This window comes from Hesperophylax consimilis, chromosome 30 (assembly GCF_061612785.1).
Source record: "Hesperophylax consimilis isolate HC1 chromosome 30, BYU_Hcon_1.0, whole genome shotgun sequence".
In the NCBI taxonomy this organism is placed as follows: Eukaryota; Metazoa; Arthropoda; class Insecta; order Trichoptera; family Limnephilidae; genus Hesperophylax; species Hesperophylax consimilis.
The window spans coordinates 10,050,142-10,074,174 of record NC_142865.1 but is presented as its reverse complement, the minus strand read 5'-3'; the positions used below and the strand labels follow the sequence as shown (position 1 = coordinate 10,074,174).

At 31.2% G+C, this 24,033-nt stretch overlaps 1 protein-coding gene across 1 annotated transcript; it reads right to left on the bottom strand.

The window, feature by feature from the left end:
* Positions 1-1,131: 1,131 nt before the first annotated feature.
* Positions 1,132-22,546, bottom strand: LOC149409618 (uncharacterized). The gene is made up of 3 exons (XM_089649542.1): positions 21,641-22,546; positions 11,581-11,796; positions 1,132-1,243 (listed from the first exon to the last, which is right to left on the bottom strand). The coding sequence occupies exons 1-2, from the start codon at positions 22,295-22,297 to the stop codon at positions 11,599-11,601; spliced, it is 855 nt and encodes a 284-aa protein (XP_089505668.1). The 5' UTR covers positions 22,298-22,546; the 3' UTR covers positions 1,132-1,243; positions 11,581-11,598.
* Between the last annotated feature and the right edge of the window lie 1,487 nt (positions 22,547-24,033).

Sequence of the window (24,033 nt, the reverse complement as noted above, 5' to 3'; positions counted from 1 at the left end):
CACAACAGAACTTGTAAATCAACATTGAAATCTGTTGAGTAGTTCAAATTCTGTTAAGCAACCCGTCCTAAGACTGGAATTTTAATATTTAATTAGCCTTCAGTATTTAATTAGCCTTTCCTAGAAAAATAAAGTTGGTTGTTTTCAGGTGAAAAAATCAATAAGCAATATTTGTAGAATAAAATACTTGTATTCATTGAATTATTTGGCGGTTAAAAATAAGCCAACGAAGCACAGTGGCTTAGTGCGACTGACCGGCAATCAGAAGAGTGCGGGTTCAATTCCTGTCGGCGGCATTAATTTTTTTTCGGAATGTTTTTTAAATTTATATTTGTGTTTCAGGCTAATAATTATTGCTTATAATAAAAAATAATTTGTTTCCAAACTTTTGGGAATAGGAAGGATATAAAGTACAACATGGTTAAAAACGAATAATTTTATTTAGGTATTTATTTTAAGTATTATAACAACATACAAAAATTTAAAAATAGAAACATTATAATTTATTACTATTTTTAATTAACAATATTGCACAGTAATTTGGCTTCGACGACTGAAATCACATTATGAATTTCAATATTTTCATAAAATGATGCATGCATTTTTTAAATGCACAACTAAAAATTAAATTTTTTAATATTGCACTCAACTGAGATTTCTTACAAAAATATATTTTATTAATTGACTTATCTGATAAAAACCATTTTTAAATTTATAAATAATTAACAATTTGACTGATTTGTTAAAAAAAATCAGTATTAACAATAACAAAAATAACACATTAAAAATATATAAACAATGTCTCAATTAAAAACAAATTAAAAGGGTTATTTTATCAAACTAAATAGCATATTCGACATATGATATTTTAACAATAACTTTTTAACAATGGCTTTGTTAATCTTTTATTAAAACTAGCGCAAATCCGTGAAAAATCACGATATATTTTGGATTGTATCAGATAAGAACATAATTAAAAAAAAACTTTTATAAAATTTCTTTTTTTGAGAGGCAGAAATTCTTTCAGCTTTTTAAAATAATACAATTATAATATCCCGTTATTTTTCACAGGTCTGCGCTAAAAAAAACTTAATAATCTAGTGATTAAGGTTAAAAATATGTTTTTCAGGTCCCATAAATTCTTAAGATTAATTTAAATAATTGCTTAATATAAATAGTGCGAATATTAATAATTAAATGAAATAAAAATATGTTGGTCCCGTGGTAGGCAGGTTGGCCATTCCTGAAAAAGAAAAAATAATTATTTGGTCACTTTATGATGGAAGTAAACAATTGAACAAGATTTTGTCAAAGTAAAGGAATGTGAAATCCAAAAAAATATACATACTAAATAGTACCTATAAAATAAAGTCGCTGTCCGCGTCTTTCTGTTTGTACGCTTAGTTCTTCTAAACTACGGAACGGATTTTGATAGGGTTTTCATTATTATTTAGAGAATTTCTTCCGAAAGGTTTGTATATACAGGGTGTATCGGCACGTACCCGACAAACTTTAACCAGCTATTCCTTAGCATATTTAGAGTAAAAAATCTTATGTGCACTTTGCTGTCCGGTAACGTTTTTTTTTAATAAAAAAATTATTATTCATATTTTCACCACATGTCACCACTGTTTTATCCTTTGATAAAGTTTGAAAACCCATCTGGCAAATATTTTATTCGAATTCCGTTGAATAATGCACGTGTGTACCTATATTGGCGCACGTTTACAGTCACAACGAAATAGCACGGCACCATTCGTCTCATTTTTAACTATTATTATTTAGTGTGTGCGAAAGAGCGAAGACGCTTTTTGACACACTTGCTTATAACAGCTGTTTAACACGAAACGCAATGCCAATGACAGTGATGTAGTGTGGAAATTTTAAATTTTTTTGTTTTTAATTGAAAAAAAAATGCTACCGGACAGCAAAGTGCCCATAACATTTTTTACTCCAAATGTGCTAAGGAATAGCTGGTTAAAGTTTGTCGGGTTAGTGCCGATACACCCTGTATAATGCATGTATATTATATTTATAGAAAGTAGGAAAATATCGATGTTTTGTAATCAAGTCGTAAAAATATATTTTCCGACACTACATTGCTAACGCTGGCTAAACCTTATGAGATACATCAAAATAATGTACTACGGAATTGTATATCTTAAAAAGGTCTACAGAAAAATCCACAATGGTATATATCTATCTCCTAAGGATAACACCCAGCATCGTCGGGTAGATGTCAGTTAGTTACTACTAAATTCAGCCAACGAACATTCACTGATCTTGTACCTTTTATACAGGATTTTCCAATAAGAGGTGTTATTTTGATATTCAATCGTAAAAGATCAATGGTTTCTTTGCTTGTGTGGCATGTAGCGCCGTCTTGTTAAACGTTGTCCAGGTCAATATCATCCAATTCCGGCCATAAAAAATCATTAGTCATCTCTCGATATCGCAATCCATTCACCGTAACTGTTGCTCCAGTCTCATTTTTGAAAAAGTAAGGTCCAATGACTCCGCCGGACCATAAACTGCAGCAAAAAGTCACACGTTGAGGAAAGAGAGGCTTTTCAACAATAACTCTTGGGTTTTCCGAGCCCCAGATCCGACAATTTTGCTTGTTGACGAAGCCACCGAGGTGGAAATGGGCCTCATCACTCAAGATGATTTGCATTTGATTCACTCAAGTGAATTTTAATAATTTTAATGCGTTGTTGAAGCGTTCATCGTTCCATTTTTATTAATGGCGTAGTTTCTACTTGTCAAATGTCAAAAAACTAAAACTTTAAAAGTAACATCTACCGAAATAGCGGGCTATTCAAAATAACAACTCTTATTGGAAAACCCTGTATTTAATGTGATGCCAACTGACGTAAAAGGCAAGTCAACTACTGAACATAAAAAAGCTAAAAAAAATGGTTATAACATCAAAATTTTTTGAAATATTAATATTGCTTATAAGTACGTACATTAGTATCCATTGATTGTATGCATGTACTTGTATAAATATGCCTTTGAGTGTGTTCAAGTACGTTGTGTGCTTTTGAGTGTGTGTATGCCTATGAGTATCTATCCATCTACGTTTTTCATGCATTTGTATTGTAGTCACTTGAAATGTTATTCTCCTATATCTATGAGTATCTATCTGTCTGCGTATTTTATGCATTTGTATTGTAGTCACTTGAAATGTTATTCTCCTATATCTATGAGTATCTATCTGTCTGCGTATTTTATGTATTTGTATTGTAGTCACTTGAAATGTTATTCTCCTATATCTATGAGTATCTATCTGTCTACTTATTTTACGCATTTGTATTTTAGTCACTTGAAATGTTATTCTACTATCTATTTTCTATATTGTGGCTTCTCGTTAGATGTGTGGTTTGGTGTTATATTTAGTGTTGTGAAATTGACCTGCAAGTGCTAGTAAAGAAGAATAAATAAAAATAATAAATATATTTATATAGATTAGTGGTTCCAAAACGGAAGTGAACGCCGCCCTGGAGGCGTTGGTACATGGAGAAAAATCAAATTGCAAATTTATTAAGAATCTATTAAAATCGACTCAAAACTCAAAACGTAAAGTAGATTAACCAGTTTCCCGCTTTAATTATACTACGAGTTCCCTGACACCGTGTATAAAATACTAGAAACTTAATCACAAATAAAAATACAAAAGTTTTGTGAAAGTGCAAATCATATTTATGCTTTCTTTTGAAGTTACGTATGAATATTATTACTAATTAATGAAAATTACCTTTTCGCAATAATAATTCTGAATTCTTAATGAACACAAAAACTCAAAGTCATCTTCAGTAATTTAATTGGAGTATAATAATCTATTTGTACAAATAAAAGACAATGTTCGTGTGTGTGTGTGTCCTATAACGACTCAAAAACTACTGGATCGATTTCGCTGTAAATTTCAAGATTTGTTCTCATTGGTGCCAGGAGTGTTTAGAGAGATAGGAGAAGTCGGGGGCGAATTAGGAAGACATGAAATCAAACAATTGTTTATGGTAAAATGTGCATATGTACTGAACGAAGAACGGGGTGTTATTTTGAAGGAAAGGGGAATGAGGGGTGTGGGTGTGGACGTTCCGAGAGAGTCCTGCTAGATAGGTCAAAAGGTCTCTAAAATATATTCTGGTCGTGTTGTACTTTGTTTTGTTTCTTTCCCTCTCCTTTTCTATCCCCTGTATTTGTAATCGATCATAATCATAATTTTTACCAACGTATTAGTTGGTATGTAACTTCTTCTAAATTGCTACATTGGTTCGGTGCTTATGTGTAAATCCCTGTCTGTTTCCTTTTTTGTTTGTTCTACTTAACATCCCTTTTTTCTATTTTTGTACTGTTTTGTATGTGAAACTTATAATTTTGATATCAAAATACCAATGTAAAATTCTACCTATTAACTTCCACCTATGTAATGTAAGTTCCTCTCGTCCTACAGTGAGTTTTGAACTCATCGGGATTGCTCTAGCACGAGATAAAAATAAAGTTCTTTTAAAAAGTTAACTTTTTCAATTCATTACAATGATTTTTTTTTCACCTTTCAAATGCACTCAGTTTTCAGGTAGGTATACTAGAATTCACAATTTAAAATCTATACTCCGAACCATTCACAAGTTTAAAACCCGAGTAACGCCGGGTTATGTATATGTATATATGTAGTATGTTATGTTATATTAGTTGAATTTTATATAATTATGTTCAGAATATTAATTTCCATCGCACATATATCAGTAGATTGATTAAATTTGTTTTATTTTTTACATTACTTCGAATGTTTTTCAAATCTTCTATCTAGATGCTAGATAGAAGATTTTCCCTAGCCTTGTTACGAATTCGCTACATCCCCGTCCCATATATATGTGAGTAGTAAGGTATTTATTTCGCAAATACTTGATGGATAGGATACCTCAATATCAAATCCTATAATTGTCCTACCTACCCAATGTACCCATCCTAAAATGCCACCATGACCGGAGTAATTGTTGCAAGAAAAAGCTGTCAAACCTTTCTTTCAAAGTGACAGTATACGGAGAAAATAGATCCTGTTAAAAAGTGATATCAGGCCTATTTCCTGATAAAATATTAGTCATTCAGAATATTCATTCAGAACTTCTGCCCCTTATTAACTTTAACATACCTTTGAGACTACACGACATACAGTGCTATTCCACACGCTAAATTATAAAACAAATGCAGCATCTAATTCGCCAATTAACCGAGCTCTTCATACTCTAAATAATATTTGTCTTAACTCTAACATTGACATTTTTTCGGATTCACTGCCCAAATTCAAACTTGGCATCATGTCAATAATTTAAACTGTTCAATGCGCATACACCTATATATGTTTTTCAAACGTCACCTGCTAATTAAGGAATACACATACAACTTAGCAGACATTACAAGGAAACATATCATAGGTACCCAACATGAAGTATCGTATTCCTGTATATTGTTTCATCTCTGTAAATCATGTACTGTTTGTTTCTATAATATAAAATAAAATAAAAAATATGTCGAGAACACGTGTTCTTTTCGTAATAAACATGATGACTTAACCCGACAATATCAGTACTTGTACGAACACGTGTTCCGCAGTCCTTCATAAAACATTCGCTTTTAACTCATGCTTTGCTTTGAACTTTATTTCGTAAACGTAAATTTATTCGTTAAAAGCCTGCAGCCCCATTTTTTATAGGAAAACAATTAATCTAACAAGAATTTTATATCAGTTTTCTCAGTGAATACTCAGTGCAGCTTAGTGTAAATTGATACCTCAGACAGGGCGGATTGATGTTTAATATTAAGTTGACCGCGGGATACAATATTGTAAATTTTATATATTAACATTCATATTTCTAAGCATCCAGAAGCTGGCATACTTTTTGGTCCCAACTGCTACGGGTGATTTCTATTTTCCTATACTCCAATCTAGGCTTATCTTATGTTCCAGAAGCCCAGATTTAAAACATTGAGGAATACTGTCCATCGAGTTTGTCCCAAATGAAATAATATTAATAATAATATTATAATAATATCTTTCTACCGAGCCGAACCCTCTGATATGAAAATATCTGGAGTTGGTGAATTATTTTCCCATTTGATCTCTGGTGAGTTGACGTGTTGTTCTTGTATTTATTTTGCTTATATAATGCACTTGCATAGTGTTGATTGACTAGATGATCATTTGTGGAAAAGTGTGTGGAAGGGTTTAGTTTTTTCTACGGGGAAGATTTAACCCGGACATAAAATCGGAAGTGTGATTTATTATCTTCTTTTCTTAGTAACATATAGAGATAATGATATCCTCACTGGGATCTCCCGTGCTGAGGATGTCATTTACATATTATAATTTAATTATAAGAAATTAATATTACAACAAAGTAACATATGAATTTAATTATAAACATATATCATGTAGTATAATTTTTTTTTTAAATAATTTTAAAATAAGTAAGATAGTGTTTGTTTGTATAGTTCAGTTTAGTAGATTCGGTTTTAGTCTGCGTTTGATATCAGTATATTTTCTATTTCAGATCTCCCTATATTAAGTATCCAGCTTTTTATTTGAGATTTAAATGTTATAATGGTGAGGTTTGTGAGTGAGAGTGGTATTTTATTGTAGAGTTTAATACTAAGATTTGTTGGATAAGTTTTTGACCATGAGATCTAGTGTTTCTATTGTACGTGTTTGTTGTTATTTCTTGATTTTTGTACTTATGAATGTAATTGCTCTTGCCCTATTATAACAAAGGCAAAAAGTATTAAGTATCTAGGAGTGGAAATAGATGGGACATACACATAAATGAACTCACTAAAAAGCTTACGAGACTTGTATATTTCTTCAAAAACCTAAGAAACATACTACCTAGGAAAGACATCAAAAAAGTATTTTATGCTTTAGTTCATTCCCGTCTTGAGTACGGAATTCTAGTATGGGGATCTGCTACAGCTAATAATATGAACCACTTAGATATTGTTCAAAAGAGCATTATAAAAACCATACTAAAATTACCCATCAGAACCTCCTCAAAAGATATTTTCAAGTGTTTTGATATTCTAAATTTAAAACAAATATATGCCAAGAATATTTTGATACATCATTTTAAAAACAGAAAATCTCCTAATGAAACTCGGATACATGATACAAGAGCCTCAAAAAGGGATATACGAGATGTTCCAAAATTCAAGACAAGTTTTGGCCGAAGAAACCACATATATCTGGCAACCAAACTTTACAATATCCTTCCTCCAAGTTTGAAAAAGATATATAAGCTTAAGGAAAAAATCAAAACATGGGTGAAAGAAATTGATGCAGACATACTAGAAAATGTACTAAAAACATCATAGAAACTAAATAACAGAAAATCAAAAAAATCTACCAGTCCGCCTCAGCACAGGACTACCTAGTGAGGAGGACTAAGAAGAAACTATATGAATGAAATATTATAGATTTTTATATAATGTAAATCTCATCACACCTTATTAAATAGACACTAATAAAAAAAAAATAAAAAAATTGAGTATAGTTTTAGAATATAGTTGTTTAATTGACATGGTGTTAAGATTGGTGAAGTATTCGTCAGTGCTAGTTCTTACAGGAACTTTCAGTATAATTTTCAATATGGCTTTTTGAGTTTTAACTAGTGGATTTAGTATATTTTTATTTGCACCACCCCATCCGATAATACCGTATTCTAACAGTGATTGGCAGAGAGCCATGTAGATTTTGATTAAGTCTTTTTTAATGAGCACATTCCTGATAGTTTTGAAAAAATAACTTATTTTTTTAATTTTATTATCTAAATAGCTAATGTGATTGGTCCATTTTAAATTTCCATCAATTTTTTTTTGCTATATATAGTTTTGGACTGGTCCTTCGATTGTGTTGTATAGGGCTTATTCCAGCAGCATCTTCTAAAACCAACGCTTGCAGTAGAGTAGCGGTTTCGCGACACCAGATTGCTTTTTTAAAACATTTTCAAAATTGTGTTCTCATTCTTTAAAAAATAATATCTGAACTACAAACCGGTTTCTCTCTGTGCAACTGCTGTGCAAAGGTTTTAAGGTCATTTTCCATGTTTTATTACAACGTTAAAATATTGCTATTGTAAATGGCACATGAGCCGTGCGGCATGTAAAGAAAGTGTTTCGGATATTTTGTACGAAGGCTAGAGGCCTATTATATACGTAAGTCCATAAATTAATATTTATTTTTCGGTTGAAGCGGTGGTAGCTAGAACTGCCTGATTCACTTTTTTAAGAAAGTTTTATTTTAGTTTTTTTATTATTTTTTTTTAATCTATTTATTAGCGTTATAAACAGTCTTTATACATGCATATATGACAGTGATAATAGTATTTATGTCATTGACCAATAAAATAACGACAAAACAAACCATAACAGAAAAATACAAAACAATTTACCAAATACAAACAATTCTGATAAAGTACATCTTTAAATGACGAAAAGTGTTTTAATGATATATTTCCAAGGATTATATTTAATATTTAATGGACATCAATAATAACTTTGAGGAAGTGATTTATTCAAATTCAAACTTACTAAAGGTAAAAGACGAAATGTGATGATATTTTAAGGAAAAAAACATCGATTATATGTACAGTAACTAAGAAGACAATATAAAACGTTCTTAATATAAAATTCTCCTACATGAAATTCACATAAATACACAATTTTACAAATATTTATAAATATTATATATTTTTAAAGTTTAAAGGGAAAAAACAAATTTAAATTGTATCCCAGAAAAATGTGAAAAGGTGCACAATCTATTTATACAAAGAATAGTGTCTGTGCTGGATTTGATTTGCTTTTTATGAAAATCTATAGTTTTATTACGAGTTTGATGAAATTTTGCACAATGGATCGTCAAAATGAGAAAAAAAAATCACTTGGCATATGAGATTTTGAAAAATCACCCCCACCCTCTTTAGAGGAATTTCGCCCTTAAGAAGATGTTCAAAATAAAAGGAAAATAAATACTGCCGACGTTTGATTTAGAAAAACCCAAGCAACGCCGGGGACTTAAACTAGTGTATAAATAAACGCTTAAAAATATTGTTTCGAAAAAAATTCAAATGAAAAAATAATCAATGTAAAATAGTTTTCTACTTAAAGTACTGCGTGTATTAATATAACTGTATAGAAAGAGGTACAGTTACAAAAAACTATCAAAAAGTGGAATAAAACCAAAAACATAGAAATGGTTCAAAGATTATCTAACAAATGGATATCAAATCACAAAAGTGGGTGAGATAGTCTTGGGAGTACCACACGCGTCTGTTCTCGGACCTATACTGTTTGTAATGAAGGATTACATTAATGAAGTGGTAAAAGTATTGAAATAATTTAAAATAAGATTATTTGCAGACGACGCATTGATAAACATAACATTAGAAAACTATTAACTCATAGTGAATCAATTAAATGAAGACATAAATAATAATATATCAATTAATCCAGCAATCTGGCAAAATAAACCATAATTGAATATAAATAAAACAAAATGTATGAACATTGGAAAACAAGTAACACCAATAAAATAGAAATACTGATAGACGGTAAAGCTTTGAAAGAAGTGTCTTATATAAATATTTGGGTGTAATACTGGATTCCAAAGTGATATTTTCTCAAAACAAATTATTAAAAAACTGTTGGGAAAAATAAGAAGATTCCTAAGCACGTTCTCCAGTAAAAATGTATACAGCGAAATCATTGTACCACACATTATCTACTGTAGCAGCATTCTATTCTTAAGGCCCCGTAGTAAGCGTTCAAAGATAGTTTGATAGGAAGATATTTAAATACGAATGTTAGAGGGAGCGCGCTAATATTAAAAAACGATAACAATTAGGCGAAAATGATGAAAATATTTAATAAAACATGACTCATTTGAAATAGAGCAAAAATCTTTCGACAAATTCTTTAGTTGCATTTAAAAATACACTGTAATTTTTTTGATGCCTATAACATATTAAATAACAGAACAAAACGTGTTTTTAATAATTTTCGGAGTTTACTTTGCGATTTTTTCTAAGGGAATTTTAAATAATTAACGTTTCGGTATAACAAATGTATAGTTATAATCTTCAAAAATAACTTTTTTTTTGGAAGTTAAAACTTAAAGAGTTAATAACGATAGATTAATGAAACAAATCATACTACAAAATAGAGCCAAACTGAAGAAAGTTAAATATGCGAAAATTAAAGATATTTTTAAGAAGTCATTTATTCATGTATGAAATAATTGAAATGCCAAATGGTCGAGTTAAAACAGGACTTCGCTACGCTCAGCCTATTATTATACTCGTAAGAATTAACAATCTTTAACTAGACTTGATTCTCATAATATTTTATAAAAAATATTCATTACAGACATTGTTCGGTTTCTGCTCTAATCGCCCGAACACCTAGGCATTTAGTTCCTCGGTCCAAGTGTGCGCGAAGCCGCCCAATCTCGATTCGGCTGTTAAAATCACTGTTGTGTTGTTATTAATTTAGTCATTACCTTCACCGCCTATCGGGCGGACGTCAAGTTAGCAAATACACGAGTGTTACCATTGTAAAAAAATAGGGAGTTGTCTAATTTCATAATAATAATAATTTTGGGACGTTTATTTTTTATATTTTTTTTACTCGTACTAAAATGTGTTTGTTATTGTTTGTTCTAGTGTCAAAGATGAGTGTACTCGGTTGAAGATAATCTAGCATTTTTTTATTTGATTTCTGTCATGAAGGTACGTACCAGTTTTATAAATATAAATACAGTTTCTTTTAATTTTCCTTTCGATCCCGCGAACTCTGGGTTAAGAGCCAAGGAGCTTGCTGTTCTTATATAAAGTTGCTCTAAATTAACTTGTTCTGAAAAAGCAAAACTACGTGTATTTACTTGTTTTATTTGTTAGATGATTTAGAGTTAAAATTTTGTATATTTATCATTTAATAGATGACAAATTATAATGCGCATGTTTGCTCTAGCAAAAACTGAAAAATTTGTTGACTTAAATCGTTGAAAATTTCAGAGTTTGTTCTTATTAGTGCCAAGAGTGTTTAAATGGTATAATAAGTCGGGGATGCCATAGGAATAATTAACGAAATACCTATCTCTTCACTGGAATGAGATTGTAATGTAGTGCTTTAACAGTAACATTATGGTATACAGTAGTGAATTGTGAAAGAAGTCGGATATGCCCGAGAATGACATTAGCAATTGCGAAGCATAGCGGTGTCTACAAGTAAAATAATTATTATTACAACACAGTAATTATTATTCTACGTTCTTGAGGATGAGGATTATTAAATACGTCTAAAAGTGATAGGTCACTTTTGCTTTGCATCCATCAGGTACGGCGTAGTGTTTGACTTTCTTCAGCCTTCCAGTAACTGCCCCTTGTTAAGTACTCATTGCTCACCTTGATGTGGCCAAAGAAACATATTTTCTTACCTCGAACTGGCAAAAGTATTTTTTGCTGACTCCGGTGAGGCAATATTAGTATTTAACTGATCTAGGTGAAGCTCCATAATCATCATCAAATTTACCTCTTGTAATATTACCCTCTAATGGTAGGTCACTTGTGCTTTGTATCCATCAGGTCCGGCGTGGTATTTGACTTTCTGCAACCTCCCATCGGGCAGCATGACGTGGTAACTACCCCTTGCTGAGTCCCCATCGCTGACCTCGGTATGGCCAAAATCGCTGCCGGTATGGGGATCACGCACTCTATAGCCAAACTCATACTTCGAAGCGTATTGGAGCTAGAAGAATTAAAAAATATATATTATTTATTAATTTATTTGAATGAGTGAAAATATTATTACAAACCCTTATTATTATAAAATTTGTACATTATAGTTATTTGTTTAATAGTGTGGTATATTTATTAAATTTACACTTTTATTTGTATTGCACAAAAAGCACAATAAAAATATTTTTGTAGAGTTTTATTTCACATCCTTCCCTTCCTATTGGAAATTTAATTATTCTTCTATTAACAAAATATCTGAACATTCAATAATGTTTTGCTCTTTGCATTCATTTTAAAAATATGTAAAATCTCTTCAAATCCAATATCCATATTCCTTTACAAATCCAATCAACAATAATAAATAGTTCTATTAACAAAATTACCCAATATTCAAGTAATGTTTTGCTCTTTGCATTAATTTTAAAAATATGTAAATTTCTATTCAAATCCAATATCCATATTCCTTTACAAACCCAATCAACAATAATAACTAGCTCTATTAACAAAATGACACAACATTCAACTAATGTTTTGCTCTTTGCATTCATTTTAAAAATATTTAAATTTCTCTTTAAATCCAATATCCATATTCCTTTACAAACACAACCAACAATAATAACTAACTCTATTAACAAAATGACCCAACATTCAACTAATGTTTTGCTCTTTGCATTCATTTTAAAAATATTTAAATTTCTCTTCAAATCCAATATCCATATTCCTTTACAAACACAATCAACAATTATAACTAGCATTTAAACAAATCACATGTTTTCACCATTGATACCACCCTCACAGAATACACAAACACATATAATCAAACATTATGGTTCGGTCTGGATAAAAACAAATCAAACAAAATACAATAACATAAACATATATAATCATTATCTGTATTTTTTTTGTCTTTTTTTCGTAATATTTTATAATATTCTTTAACAAAATCAAAACATATAAAGTCTTCAGTACTGGTTCTCCAATTGAAACACTAGATCGTTCACAGTAAATACCATTCTGATTTTCCTCTATATAATGAATCCACTTAAAGTATATATAATATAATAATAATTGAATTAATTTAACTCTGGTTCGTCATGGTAAAAAAACACATACTAAAGAATTTTGATAAATTAGATTGCGCACCTTGAAAAATAATCATTACTCTTAATGAATGCATTTGAAGTGGAATAATTTTTTAATCTAAAACTTTCTCCCAAATTAAAGAACATAGGTACATTCGCAATCAGATTATAAAATGATTTAGCAAATAGCAGTCTTTAGTCATCAGATACAAAATTTGATTTATTATTCTTGCTGTTGAAAGTTTAAAAAAAATAATGACTAGCGAGTTTTTGCTTCGGGAATTTTTTATTAATAGATTTATTTTAACGATTTGAAAAGTAGAGTAGAAAGTAAAATTACTGATTTTTTTGGTCATCACAAACAATCTGATGATTCTGTTGTTAATCTAACTCGAGTAGTGTTTGGTTCACTTGATGTTGTTATGTCGGGCGTCCTGGACATCTTTAAACCATTCACTTTCACCATGTTATGAACTTAAAAAGAGATATTTAGGTTAATTTAAACATAAACCTTTCGGCAAATTTTGGGAGATATATACACTAGTCTGACACGGTCTCACAAAAGTTATGCTATCTCACTCAGTATTACGATGATAAATATGATTTAAACAGTGTTAGAAGGAGAGAATACCACGCTTTCAGGTATTTTAAAAAATTTACCAAAAATGCTTCCCGAAAAAATTGAAATAATTATATGAAACAAAATTTTGAAAAATATTTTTCAAGGTTTGCAAAATTTCAAATAAATATTTTTATATTGAACAAAAAAATTGAAGAGACAGTAACTTTAATAATATATTTGTGAATTTAAATATGTTTTTTTAGTTTCTTGTAATAAGTAATAATTACAGTTTACACGATAAAAACCATTGGTAAATCTTTTAATTGCATATGTTGATTTGTAATACTAAAATCAGAAAGGGTCTTTCACCTGCTTTAATAATAGTATTTTATTTTAAAATACTTTCAAAAACAGCAAATTTATCCAAAATTAAATATAATGCAAAAATATTTTAGGCAGAATCTGTATTCTCCCAAGCGGAGTACATTGTAAAATGTCAGAGGCTTTAGAGGTTAAGGCGATACAACTCGACGTGTAAAATACAAAATCGGTCAAAATCACGAACTCTTTATGCAAATGGCGAAATAAGATTTAAATTTCCGCCTAACATCGGCCGACTATTTTAATTTTTGCAAAAAAAAACATCCCCAAAATCCATGTTTTTATATTATTTTGTCAAGTTCAGGGACAAATATTAAAATATTTTCCCACAAAAATGTATAAAACTTAATTTTTTACTTTATACAATAAAACTATATCTGAAAAGATGTTCCTAAGTAGGAGATTTTTACACATCAAAAAAAAATTTCAATTCATTTTTCTCTAGGCTTATAAAAGCAAAGACCAGGATATGTTCTACTTGCAGTATTTCATAAAAGCATCTAAAATATTTCTCAGCGGCAAATTTTCAAAGTAAAAACACATGAATTTGCCTTACTTTGCATAGCATTATTTACCAATGGACTATTTGACGACCACCGTCGCTGAACGGTAAGTTCTTTGACTCTTTGGACCCAGAGATCGAATGTTTTAATCTTGACAGTTAATCGGAAAAATAGCACTGTATCAATTTGGAAAACATTTCCATATAAAATAATGGTTATTTTGTTTAAAAGGATAATAAAGGTCCTTGGCTACGAATCCGGATGATGCGGGTTCAAATCCCGGCGTGATAAACTAAATTACATTTGGTTAATTATTTGTGTTATATCACAATTTAATTCATAGATGAGAGTGAAATACCAGTATCGCCCCAGTGAAAGATGTTAAATAAGAATTGAAACTTTAACGAATTAAAATGGCTTTAGACATGTTTGGTGACCAGATCTGCATAGCCAGATCACCTTCCCTTCCGCACTACATTCAGCCTCACAACATACCTAAATTGTGGATGAAATAGTCTCTCTGGCTCTAGATGATTAGGAGCAGTTGAGACTCTTGTGCGGTACTCACATAAAGAAAATTTATTCTAAATTCAAATCATAAAATATATTGTTGATTTTATATTTTTAATTATTTTACAAATTAGACCAGACAAATGTTTGATGTTTTTACCACTGGATATATTTTGGTTATATTAGGTTTTTCATATGTATTGTTTTCTTTGAATATCTACAATAATTATGCACTAGACTCCCCATATGTTATAACCATAATCAAGAACAATATCTATACTTCATGTTTTGATAAAAACAAAAACTTGTGAAAAAAAATTTTGTGTTACAGTTTGGGAATCGAACCCAAAAGCGTCTGCCTCAGCCAAATCGCTGTCCTCTAAGCAACGACAATCTTTATATAAAAAGAAAATTTATGTAAATTAAAGAAACGTCATCTCAGAACATTTAATATTATAAAAGAGATGAATTATTTAAGCGTATTGATAATAAAAGAGAAATTGAAATTTACAGATATTAAAATTAGATGTTGTGTGTTTATTGAACAATATGTGTAAGACTACTTTCTATATTGAAATAAACAAATAAAACTTTATGATTTAATTCTATATTAAGTAAAGTATAATGTAAAGATGAGGTAAATAGAAGAGAAAATGAAACGTGATTATGTGAGTTTCATCGTTGCTTCCTTCTTCAGCATTCAATATTATACATAGGTAATGGTAAATTAAAACCACGCGTACATAAAAGACGCATTGTCATTCCAAAGAAAAAATTTAATAATAACTGGATATTTTTATATTTGTAACCTTAAAATTTAGATCTGTCAATAAGGGTGTGCCACAAGGAAGCATTCTTGGTCCTCTCTTATTTTTAGAAAAGAACTTCTTATTTTTGATGGCGCATAACGTTCAACGTTTGCTGATGATACTGTTTTGTGGTTTGTAAGACAATTAATTTATACAGCGCCGTTTTGGTTAAAAATTACGCCATGTGCGATTTACAAATATGAGTTCTTGGGATCTATTTATTTAATTATTTACAACAAATGCATATAACATACCTGGTAGCTCACTTTAGATTAACAATATGCAAAGGAAACTATTTACTACATATTGCATGATTTTACATTTTTTACGTTATTCTTCATTACTATTGATATTAAATTAATTTATAAGAAAATTAGTAGCAAAACTTAAGTTGATATTCATTTTATAAATTAATATTTTTTTTGTTCAATTTCATTAATAGAGTTTTTTTTTAATTACATTAAATATATTATAAATTGTTAAAAGTTATAGTGAGAGTTAAGGCAAACACAGTACTTTATTACTTTACTTTACTTTTTTTTGGACTCACCAGAACTTACCAATTTTATAAATTTTCATATTCCGTCTAGATCAACCCGACAATCTGATTTATTTTATCTACCCTCGTGTAGAACAAACATTCGAAAAAATTCCCCAATTCCTCGCATATGTGCACAATATAATAAAAAATTTTACAGCATTGAAATTTTTGGTAATAACCTAAAGAAATATCGATATGAAGTAATGCGTACAATCGATTATTAATATGAGAGTGTGGAATGTATCGGCAGCATCTCCTATCCTCTTCCTATTTTCCTCTTCCTATCCTCTTCCTATTTTCCTCTTCCTCTCCCCTTCCTTTAACACCAAATTGATTTTAAGAAACTAAAACTTCATTTCTAATGCACTTTAACATAAGAAACTTCTGTGGCTTGACTACAATTAACTTGTATATTTATATCTATCACTGCATATTATATAAAAGCTGTTTGTTTCTTACAAAATAAATAAATAAATAAGTGTTATCTTTCTCGTTGATTGTCATCAATGTATGTAGGCATTTTTTAATATGTAGGTGTTTTCTAAAATACAATTATGCTTACATGATGTTGAATAAAATAAATTAAGTCTGACAGTACAACTAAATATAATGTTTTATTCGTGTAATTTGTTAACAATATAAAATATTCATGATCTCTAAATGGGACGCTCCGGTTTATAAATTAATAAAATCAATAATGTAATAATTGAAGTTGTTATTACGATTAAGTGTTATTGTTTAATTAAAATTTTAAAATTTTTCACTCATTAAAAGTAGAGAGTGAATAAATTAAAAATTAACATTAACAATCTGGTTTTGTAAAACTCTGAATAAAGACCGGGCAACACCGGAGACATCAGCTAGTAATCAAATATCAGTTAACTCGCGGCACTTTCCAGGGCGGTAGATACTTCCAGTATCGCCCTGATGATAGACTACCATTCAGAATCAAAACGTTGCTTTAAGGCGACACAGGACTAATAATTAAAGGAGATTGGCTCAACGCTCACATTTTAATTATTTCTGATGAACGTATAAATAAAACCTCAAATATTTCTAGAGGGATCTCTACAAATGTAAGTTATTTATATTTAAGATTAATACAAATAGGTCCTTTCCATTAAAATATTTTATTTAAAACAGTTTTAAAATTTTATAAAACGTTTTTCAACTATAAAATTACCGATAATCACGAGATTTTATTTTTCTATACGATGAATTAGTAACTTCACGAGGGAACCCTCTAAAAACATTTGAAATTTTAGCAATACGTTCATCAGAAATAATTAAAATAAATCCCACGAAAAGATCGCCTGCTAAGGCAAAGTCGACCGTAGTTCCATCCATTACGCCAGGCCGCGCGCCGAATATAGTTTTTACACGACTTCATCACTTATTTCGTTAAGCTTCCCACTTTATTTCAAAGATTTGATAGGGCAAAATTCAACCGCAGGTCTGTCCAATACACCAGGGCCGCGTTTCGCATATTTTTGTGAACGGCTGCTTCTGTTGAAATTCTGATTTTATTTCAGGGCTTGTCTTGTGGTTTTGCTGTGTTTGGTGACCAGATCTAATAGCCAGGTACTTTCCCACATTCTTCTTTCATTTCTCCTTCTCCCAACCCTCCCCTGAATATGCCCCAATTGAGAATGCCTTAATCCCAACATATTTTTGCTTAGATCATTTGTTGTTATTTAGAATTCGTAATAATAATGATACATAATTTACTGAATAATGGAGGGCCAAATAAAATACGTATTACGAACGTTTTCATCTATCCAAAAGATAAGAAAAAAATACCTTGGTCAGTGCTAATTAACTAATTAAAACTAGGTCATCAATTTGTTGGTAAAATAATAAGTATGAGTTACAATACGATTAAGTGATTTAATTAAAAAAATATGTACATTGATATTTTTTAATCAGTTTCAAGGTTACTTAACACAGGTTTTAAAATATTAATATAAAAAATCACAAGTTCCTAAATTATTCTTATAACTACGTAACAACAATTCAATAATACGTAATTAACAATACAAATACATAATAATTTGATAAAACTAAATACTTGCCTGTAAACATTTTTATACTTTAAACCTTTTTTTTACAGTAGCTTTACAAAAGGGGCCCTGAAAAAAAATCCTCAGAGCCTATGTCATCTTTGGGTATGCGTTTAGACGTTATTTTTGTGGAAAGGAAAGAGAGAAAGTTCTGAGAAGGAAAAGGGTATGAGGGGTGGGTAGAAATCTGGTGGTTAATGTTTCCAGGAGTAAAGATCTCCTCTCCTGATCCCGATATAACCTCACCCCCATGAACCCGGGCACCCCTACTAAGTCAACAAAAGTAGCGAACCATTTCGGGTGACCTATGGCGAGGGTGTTGGTTATCCAATAAATTGTTCCCGAGGCTGCGATACCCACACCCGCCTCCTATTATGTTATCTACATGTAAATTTATTTGTGTACCTTAAAGCTGAAAGTCCCGAAGTCACATTTGCTAAATACTATTGATGTCAGGGGGTTGAAGTTTTAAACGGTTCTGCAACCCTTTTGTCAAAAAATTTTAAGCCAAAATACTGGAACAAAGTGAAAATATAATTTTTTTAAATCCAAAGGTATAGCAAATATCTAGTACAGATATGTTCTGTTTTATTTACTTGTGTTTTAAATTTTAAAATGTAGGCGATTAAACAATTAAATTCTTCGTGATTTTAAATGCGAACGAATTGATATAAGGAATGAATTGAAAGAGTTCCTAACAAAGTATCAGTCAAAAGCAAATGTTTTGTGAGGACTGCGGAACACGTGTTCATACAAATACTGATATTGATATTGACATACTTATACTGTAGCGTTCCGTCATGATATCTATTAGGAAAAGAACACGTATCCTCGATATATTCTGAATGACTAATATTTTATCAGGAAGTTGGCATGCTGTCACTTTTTAATAGGATCATTTTTCTCCGTGTTTTTATTATCTACTATCGATGTTTTAGACTTATCGTTATCGTTAGTATAGACTTCAGTCAGTATTTTATTGTCATTATTCTCTCAATTTTCAGGACAGATTTTACAACTCTTTTCTGGAAAAAGTTTGTTACAAATTCCATAACTTTGGATGACAATCAAAACAACAATCAGGTGAACGGTCCCCGTTAAACGATTTCTCGCAATTCTCGGCTCATTCCAGCTTTTGATAATTTTGTTATCAGCAGGACTTATTCAAGCACTCACAAAACTCATAATGGCGCTCTTCGCTGCTTTAATGTGATGGAGTTTCCATTGACCTTGGAGTTTCTCTGCCTACACCTGATGGCTTGATGGTCACGGTTAGTTATTAATAAATAAATAATTCAAATGGAAGCTCAATAGAGAGATCCACGAGTATTCTGACGGCATGATTTTTACGCCCCAGAATTTAAGGGCCAACTCAACTATTTTCTACTAGTCAAAAATATATTCAATAGTGTCTGAACAAGTGGTTCAATTTATGGATGTTTTTTTGAACATGTAGAATATTATTTCTGTGGTTTTTCCTTGAACCAAATCCGGACCCTCTCCATTTATGTGGCCTCCTTTTCTTGTGCTTTATCGGCCTTCTAGGTTTACCATAGACACCATGGGGTCTTCCTTTACCATGAGGAGGTCCTTTCCATCCATGCTCTTGACCATGAGGGTATAAATTTAGATGGTCAATGTTTATAACACCCCCTTGATCGTGGCCTCTGTGTGAATTGATTCTCACTGGCCTCTCTTTAGGAGCTTCGGATCTAAAAATATTGTAAACGTTCACTGGTTTTTGCCCGTGCTCTTCAAAATGTCCTGAATGGCCACCACGTATAGGTTTTTGAACAAATTGATTGAAATTTTCAACATAATAATTGCTATGATCTTGTTTTTTCTTTTTACCATAGCTTGATTGGTAAAAGTTACCATAAGAATCGCTAAAGTCTTTGTTTGAGTATTGGTTGTGCTTTTGTGGTGGTTGACTGTGGTGTTGAACTTGATTTCCAAAGGTGTAATAACTGCCAGAATTATCAAAATATTCGTCGCTTTCTATATATGGATTGCCTGACTGTTGGTTGAAGTCATAATCAAAGCTTTGATCGGGAGGAAGTCTATAAGTGCCTTTGTAATTCCTGGTATAGTCTGCAAAAGTATCGTCAGATATGTAGTTTTGATAATGGTTATATCTTGAAGCATATCTCTGCTTTTCTTTTGGTCGGGTTTCGTAGTTTTGAGGGAATCTGTGATTGCTGTATACGTTTTGATAAACTGGAGCATCATCAACAACGTAGTCTTCGTTATAATTATTGTATCCTGAAGCATATTGGCTGTACAGTGGTCTGTCAATAACATTCTCATATCTATGTTGTGTGTATTTTTCATCTAACTCTTCATAATCTTCTTGAACTTCGCTATCATCATAGTATTCTTCCTGATCTTGTTCATCATTTATATATTCTTCGGCTTCCCCAGAAGGATCATACAAGTTTTCAAATTGCCCACTATTGACTCCTCTTGAACCATAATCAAATTCAGATCCAGTGACGTAACCTCCGCCGTATCTGTTATTATTATAAGTCATGTAGTCTTTTATGGGTCTCTTTACAAGATATCTCTGAAATCTGCTTAGATTTGGACGTAGAACTCTCGTTTTTAATCCATTTAGCAATCTATAAAGCTTTGGTCGTCTGGACATTCTATATCTCAAAGCTTCGGAATGCGGATTCTCGGAGGTTATATTTGTGCCGTTAATCTGTATGATACTTAAGTTCGAAGCATTAAAACGAAGAGGTACTACCATTGTGTTATTATATGCCAAGTCATAATACGACGGAAAGTCGTTATCCATTTGCGGATCGGTACTATTCTCACTATCGTAATAATAAAATTCTGAATCTCCATTGCTTTTAAAGCAATCGCTGCAATTAACTTGTTGCGTAAGAGCAGCTATGGCTGTATTAGGAATTTCAACATTTACTGAATTGTCAGCAGTGTAAGAATTTAACAAAGAAGTTTTAAGTCTAGTTTGAGAAGCATTATTTGAAACAGCGTAATTTGTGGTTGTCTCGAATCTTTTATATCGAGATTTAGCTATCGGGCCATGATGAAAAAACGACTGGGTGGTGTTGTTAAGATTTTGATTTAAATTATAAAGAACGTGTCTTTTAGTCCTGTTCGATGACTTCATGAAAGACAATGTCTTGTTTCGTCTAACTAATCTATCGCCAAATTTTAACCTACTGTTGATGACTCTAAAAGGTTTTACAGTAGTGGTTGTTCGAGGCTTCATAGTTGTTAGTCTATATTTAACTCGAATACCCTCTTTTGTAACTGTTTCTGGAATTGGGGTTGGTAATAGAACTAGGGTTACTGGTTTCATTCTGGGCTTAAAAATATCTTTTAAGGTTTTAACATCAGAGTTAGTATCGTTATGTTTGTTTTTAGCCGCAATACTTACATTGTCATATCCAGAGACGTAATTTGGTGATGGTGCGTAGACTTTTGATTCTTCAGACGTTGGTAGTTCCTTTACTTCACTGGCGACTTCCACCTTGTAGTAATTTGTTGAAGAGGTGAAGGTGGCTGGTCTCTCCGTGGCTATTTCTTGCTGAGTTACAATCCTGACTGGTGTTCTTGTATCAGCTATATCCTGGACGTTTTCTGTGATTGGAGTGTAATCCCTGACTTGTTGATATTCGTCTTTAGGTTCATATTGATACCTCGGTGTGACGAAAACTCCCTCAGGCTGTTCTTCATATGCGTAATACTGAGCAGGCACGTCCAGAGAAGAAGATTTCAAATTAATATTCACATTTCTCAGATCTTCGTTGGTAATTTTGTGATTAGCGCTGCTTTGTTGAAGCAAATGGTTCAAACCTTTTATCTGGTCATTCGGATCTTTTCCTAGCAGTGCTTCTAAAGAAGTTTCATAATTTTCATTGTTTTTATAAACATTCAGTTGACTGAATTCAGGTTCTGGTGCAGGGTATTTAAACGCTGAAGAAGTCAAGCTGCTGACATCTTCAGTGTAAAGTTGTTGGGTTGGAACATAGTTGACTGGTGCATTGTGATTATTTCCATTCGGGAAATACCTTCGGTACTGCTGTCCATACATCGGTTGTTCAGGGGCTTTGAAATTCTTTTGATGTGCTTGGGTATAATACCTCGGATAAGAAGAATGAGGAATGTGTCTTTGTGATTTTAAATTTGTTACTCTACCGTCTGCGATTCTTTTACTCCTGATTTGTTCATTTGAACTGTTATCTGTTTCACTTTGCTCAACAAGGTTTGGCAACTCTTTAATCGTGTTATTTTTGTTTTGTTTCTCTACTTCTTTCTTTTGTACAAGTGGCTTAACCGTTGTATAATTATTGGCTTTTACCACTGCTGTGATTTCTCTGATAAATTTGGCTTCTAATTCTTTAAGATTCAGTTCTTGTCTTTCTGCATTCTCTTTGATGTGTTGATTCATAACATCTTGAGGGATTGGCACGAACCTTCTAGCTTGAGCTCTTTGTTTCTTTTCTTTTTCAGAGATGTATCTTCTTTGTTGATTCTGAACGTGGAAGTTAGATCGGAATCTCTGTGTATCTTGACTCAATGTAAATATTTGTCTTCCAAGTGTTGGCTTTCCGAAAAAGTTGACCTCTTCTTCCGATCTTTCGTACACAGGCCTTAGAGGGATGTTGGCAGAATTTACGAGAGTAAATACAAACACCATCACGATTGTAGTTAGTCGTATTAAACACCCCATATTGATGTTGTTTGAATCTCCCGGTGATCAGGAAATCTGAAAAGATGAAAGAAATGTTGAATTATGTATATTAAACAATTTGAATGCCAAAAGGTAAAGAAAACAATTTCGGATAGCTAGTAGGTAAAATAATTATACTTATTTTATTTATCTGTGTAATTTAGATTTAGAAATGCTAAAAAAATGTCGGTTGGTGGATGATATTCTCAGCATCATCCTAGTTATAAATTATCACTCATTATTAATTTTGTGAAAGCCAAGCGGGTTGTATCACGTGACCCGCTTTGCTGTACCTAACTAACCGGCTTGATTAAAAATGTTTAATGTTCTGTAAAAATATTATCGGACATCAAAATGTTATAACTCCAAATATGCTCATAAATCACTGGTTAAAATCCTTCGGGTATGTGCTTTTACGTGAAATGTGTGTTTCATTTTTTTAAGTTTTTGACAAATTTTTATTTTTATTGGTTTAATATTTGTGTTTTTTACAGTAAATATACAATGTTTACAAGTTATACTGTTTTAATTTATACTAATTGATCGAATTCTTACCCATTAAACAACGGTCCCAATAAAAACACAACAACAATAATTCAACATATTAATAATATTTCACTTTCTCCTTTCTACTCATAGCAAACTATCAATTTTAGATTAGGCATCAACACAGTGTGCGTTATAATAGCCTTATTCTTTCAAATGCAAATTTTATCGAACCTCTTATTAAAAAATTAATAGCATACGAAAGTCTAAAATATATTTTACAATCATAATCTGTTATACTTTTTATGACTTTAAATTATTTCACTGTCACTCTCTCACTGTCCATTTAAAATCTCGCTTTGCTACCAGGTGTGATTTTGACCAATTAGTTTATAAATTGGCATTTTAGCCCACTGTGCGATCTACATTAAAAAATAGTTTTAAATCGTCAGTTTATCCCACTGTGTGATTTTATATGTATCTTGATTTGTGATTTCATATTTAGAACATAATATTTTTTATTGTATATTGAATTAGTCCATATTCACACTATTAGATGTTTACATTTCGTTATTTATAAAATTATATTTTTGCAGTAAACATAACAATTT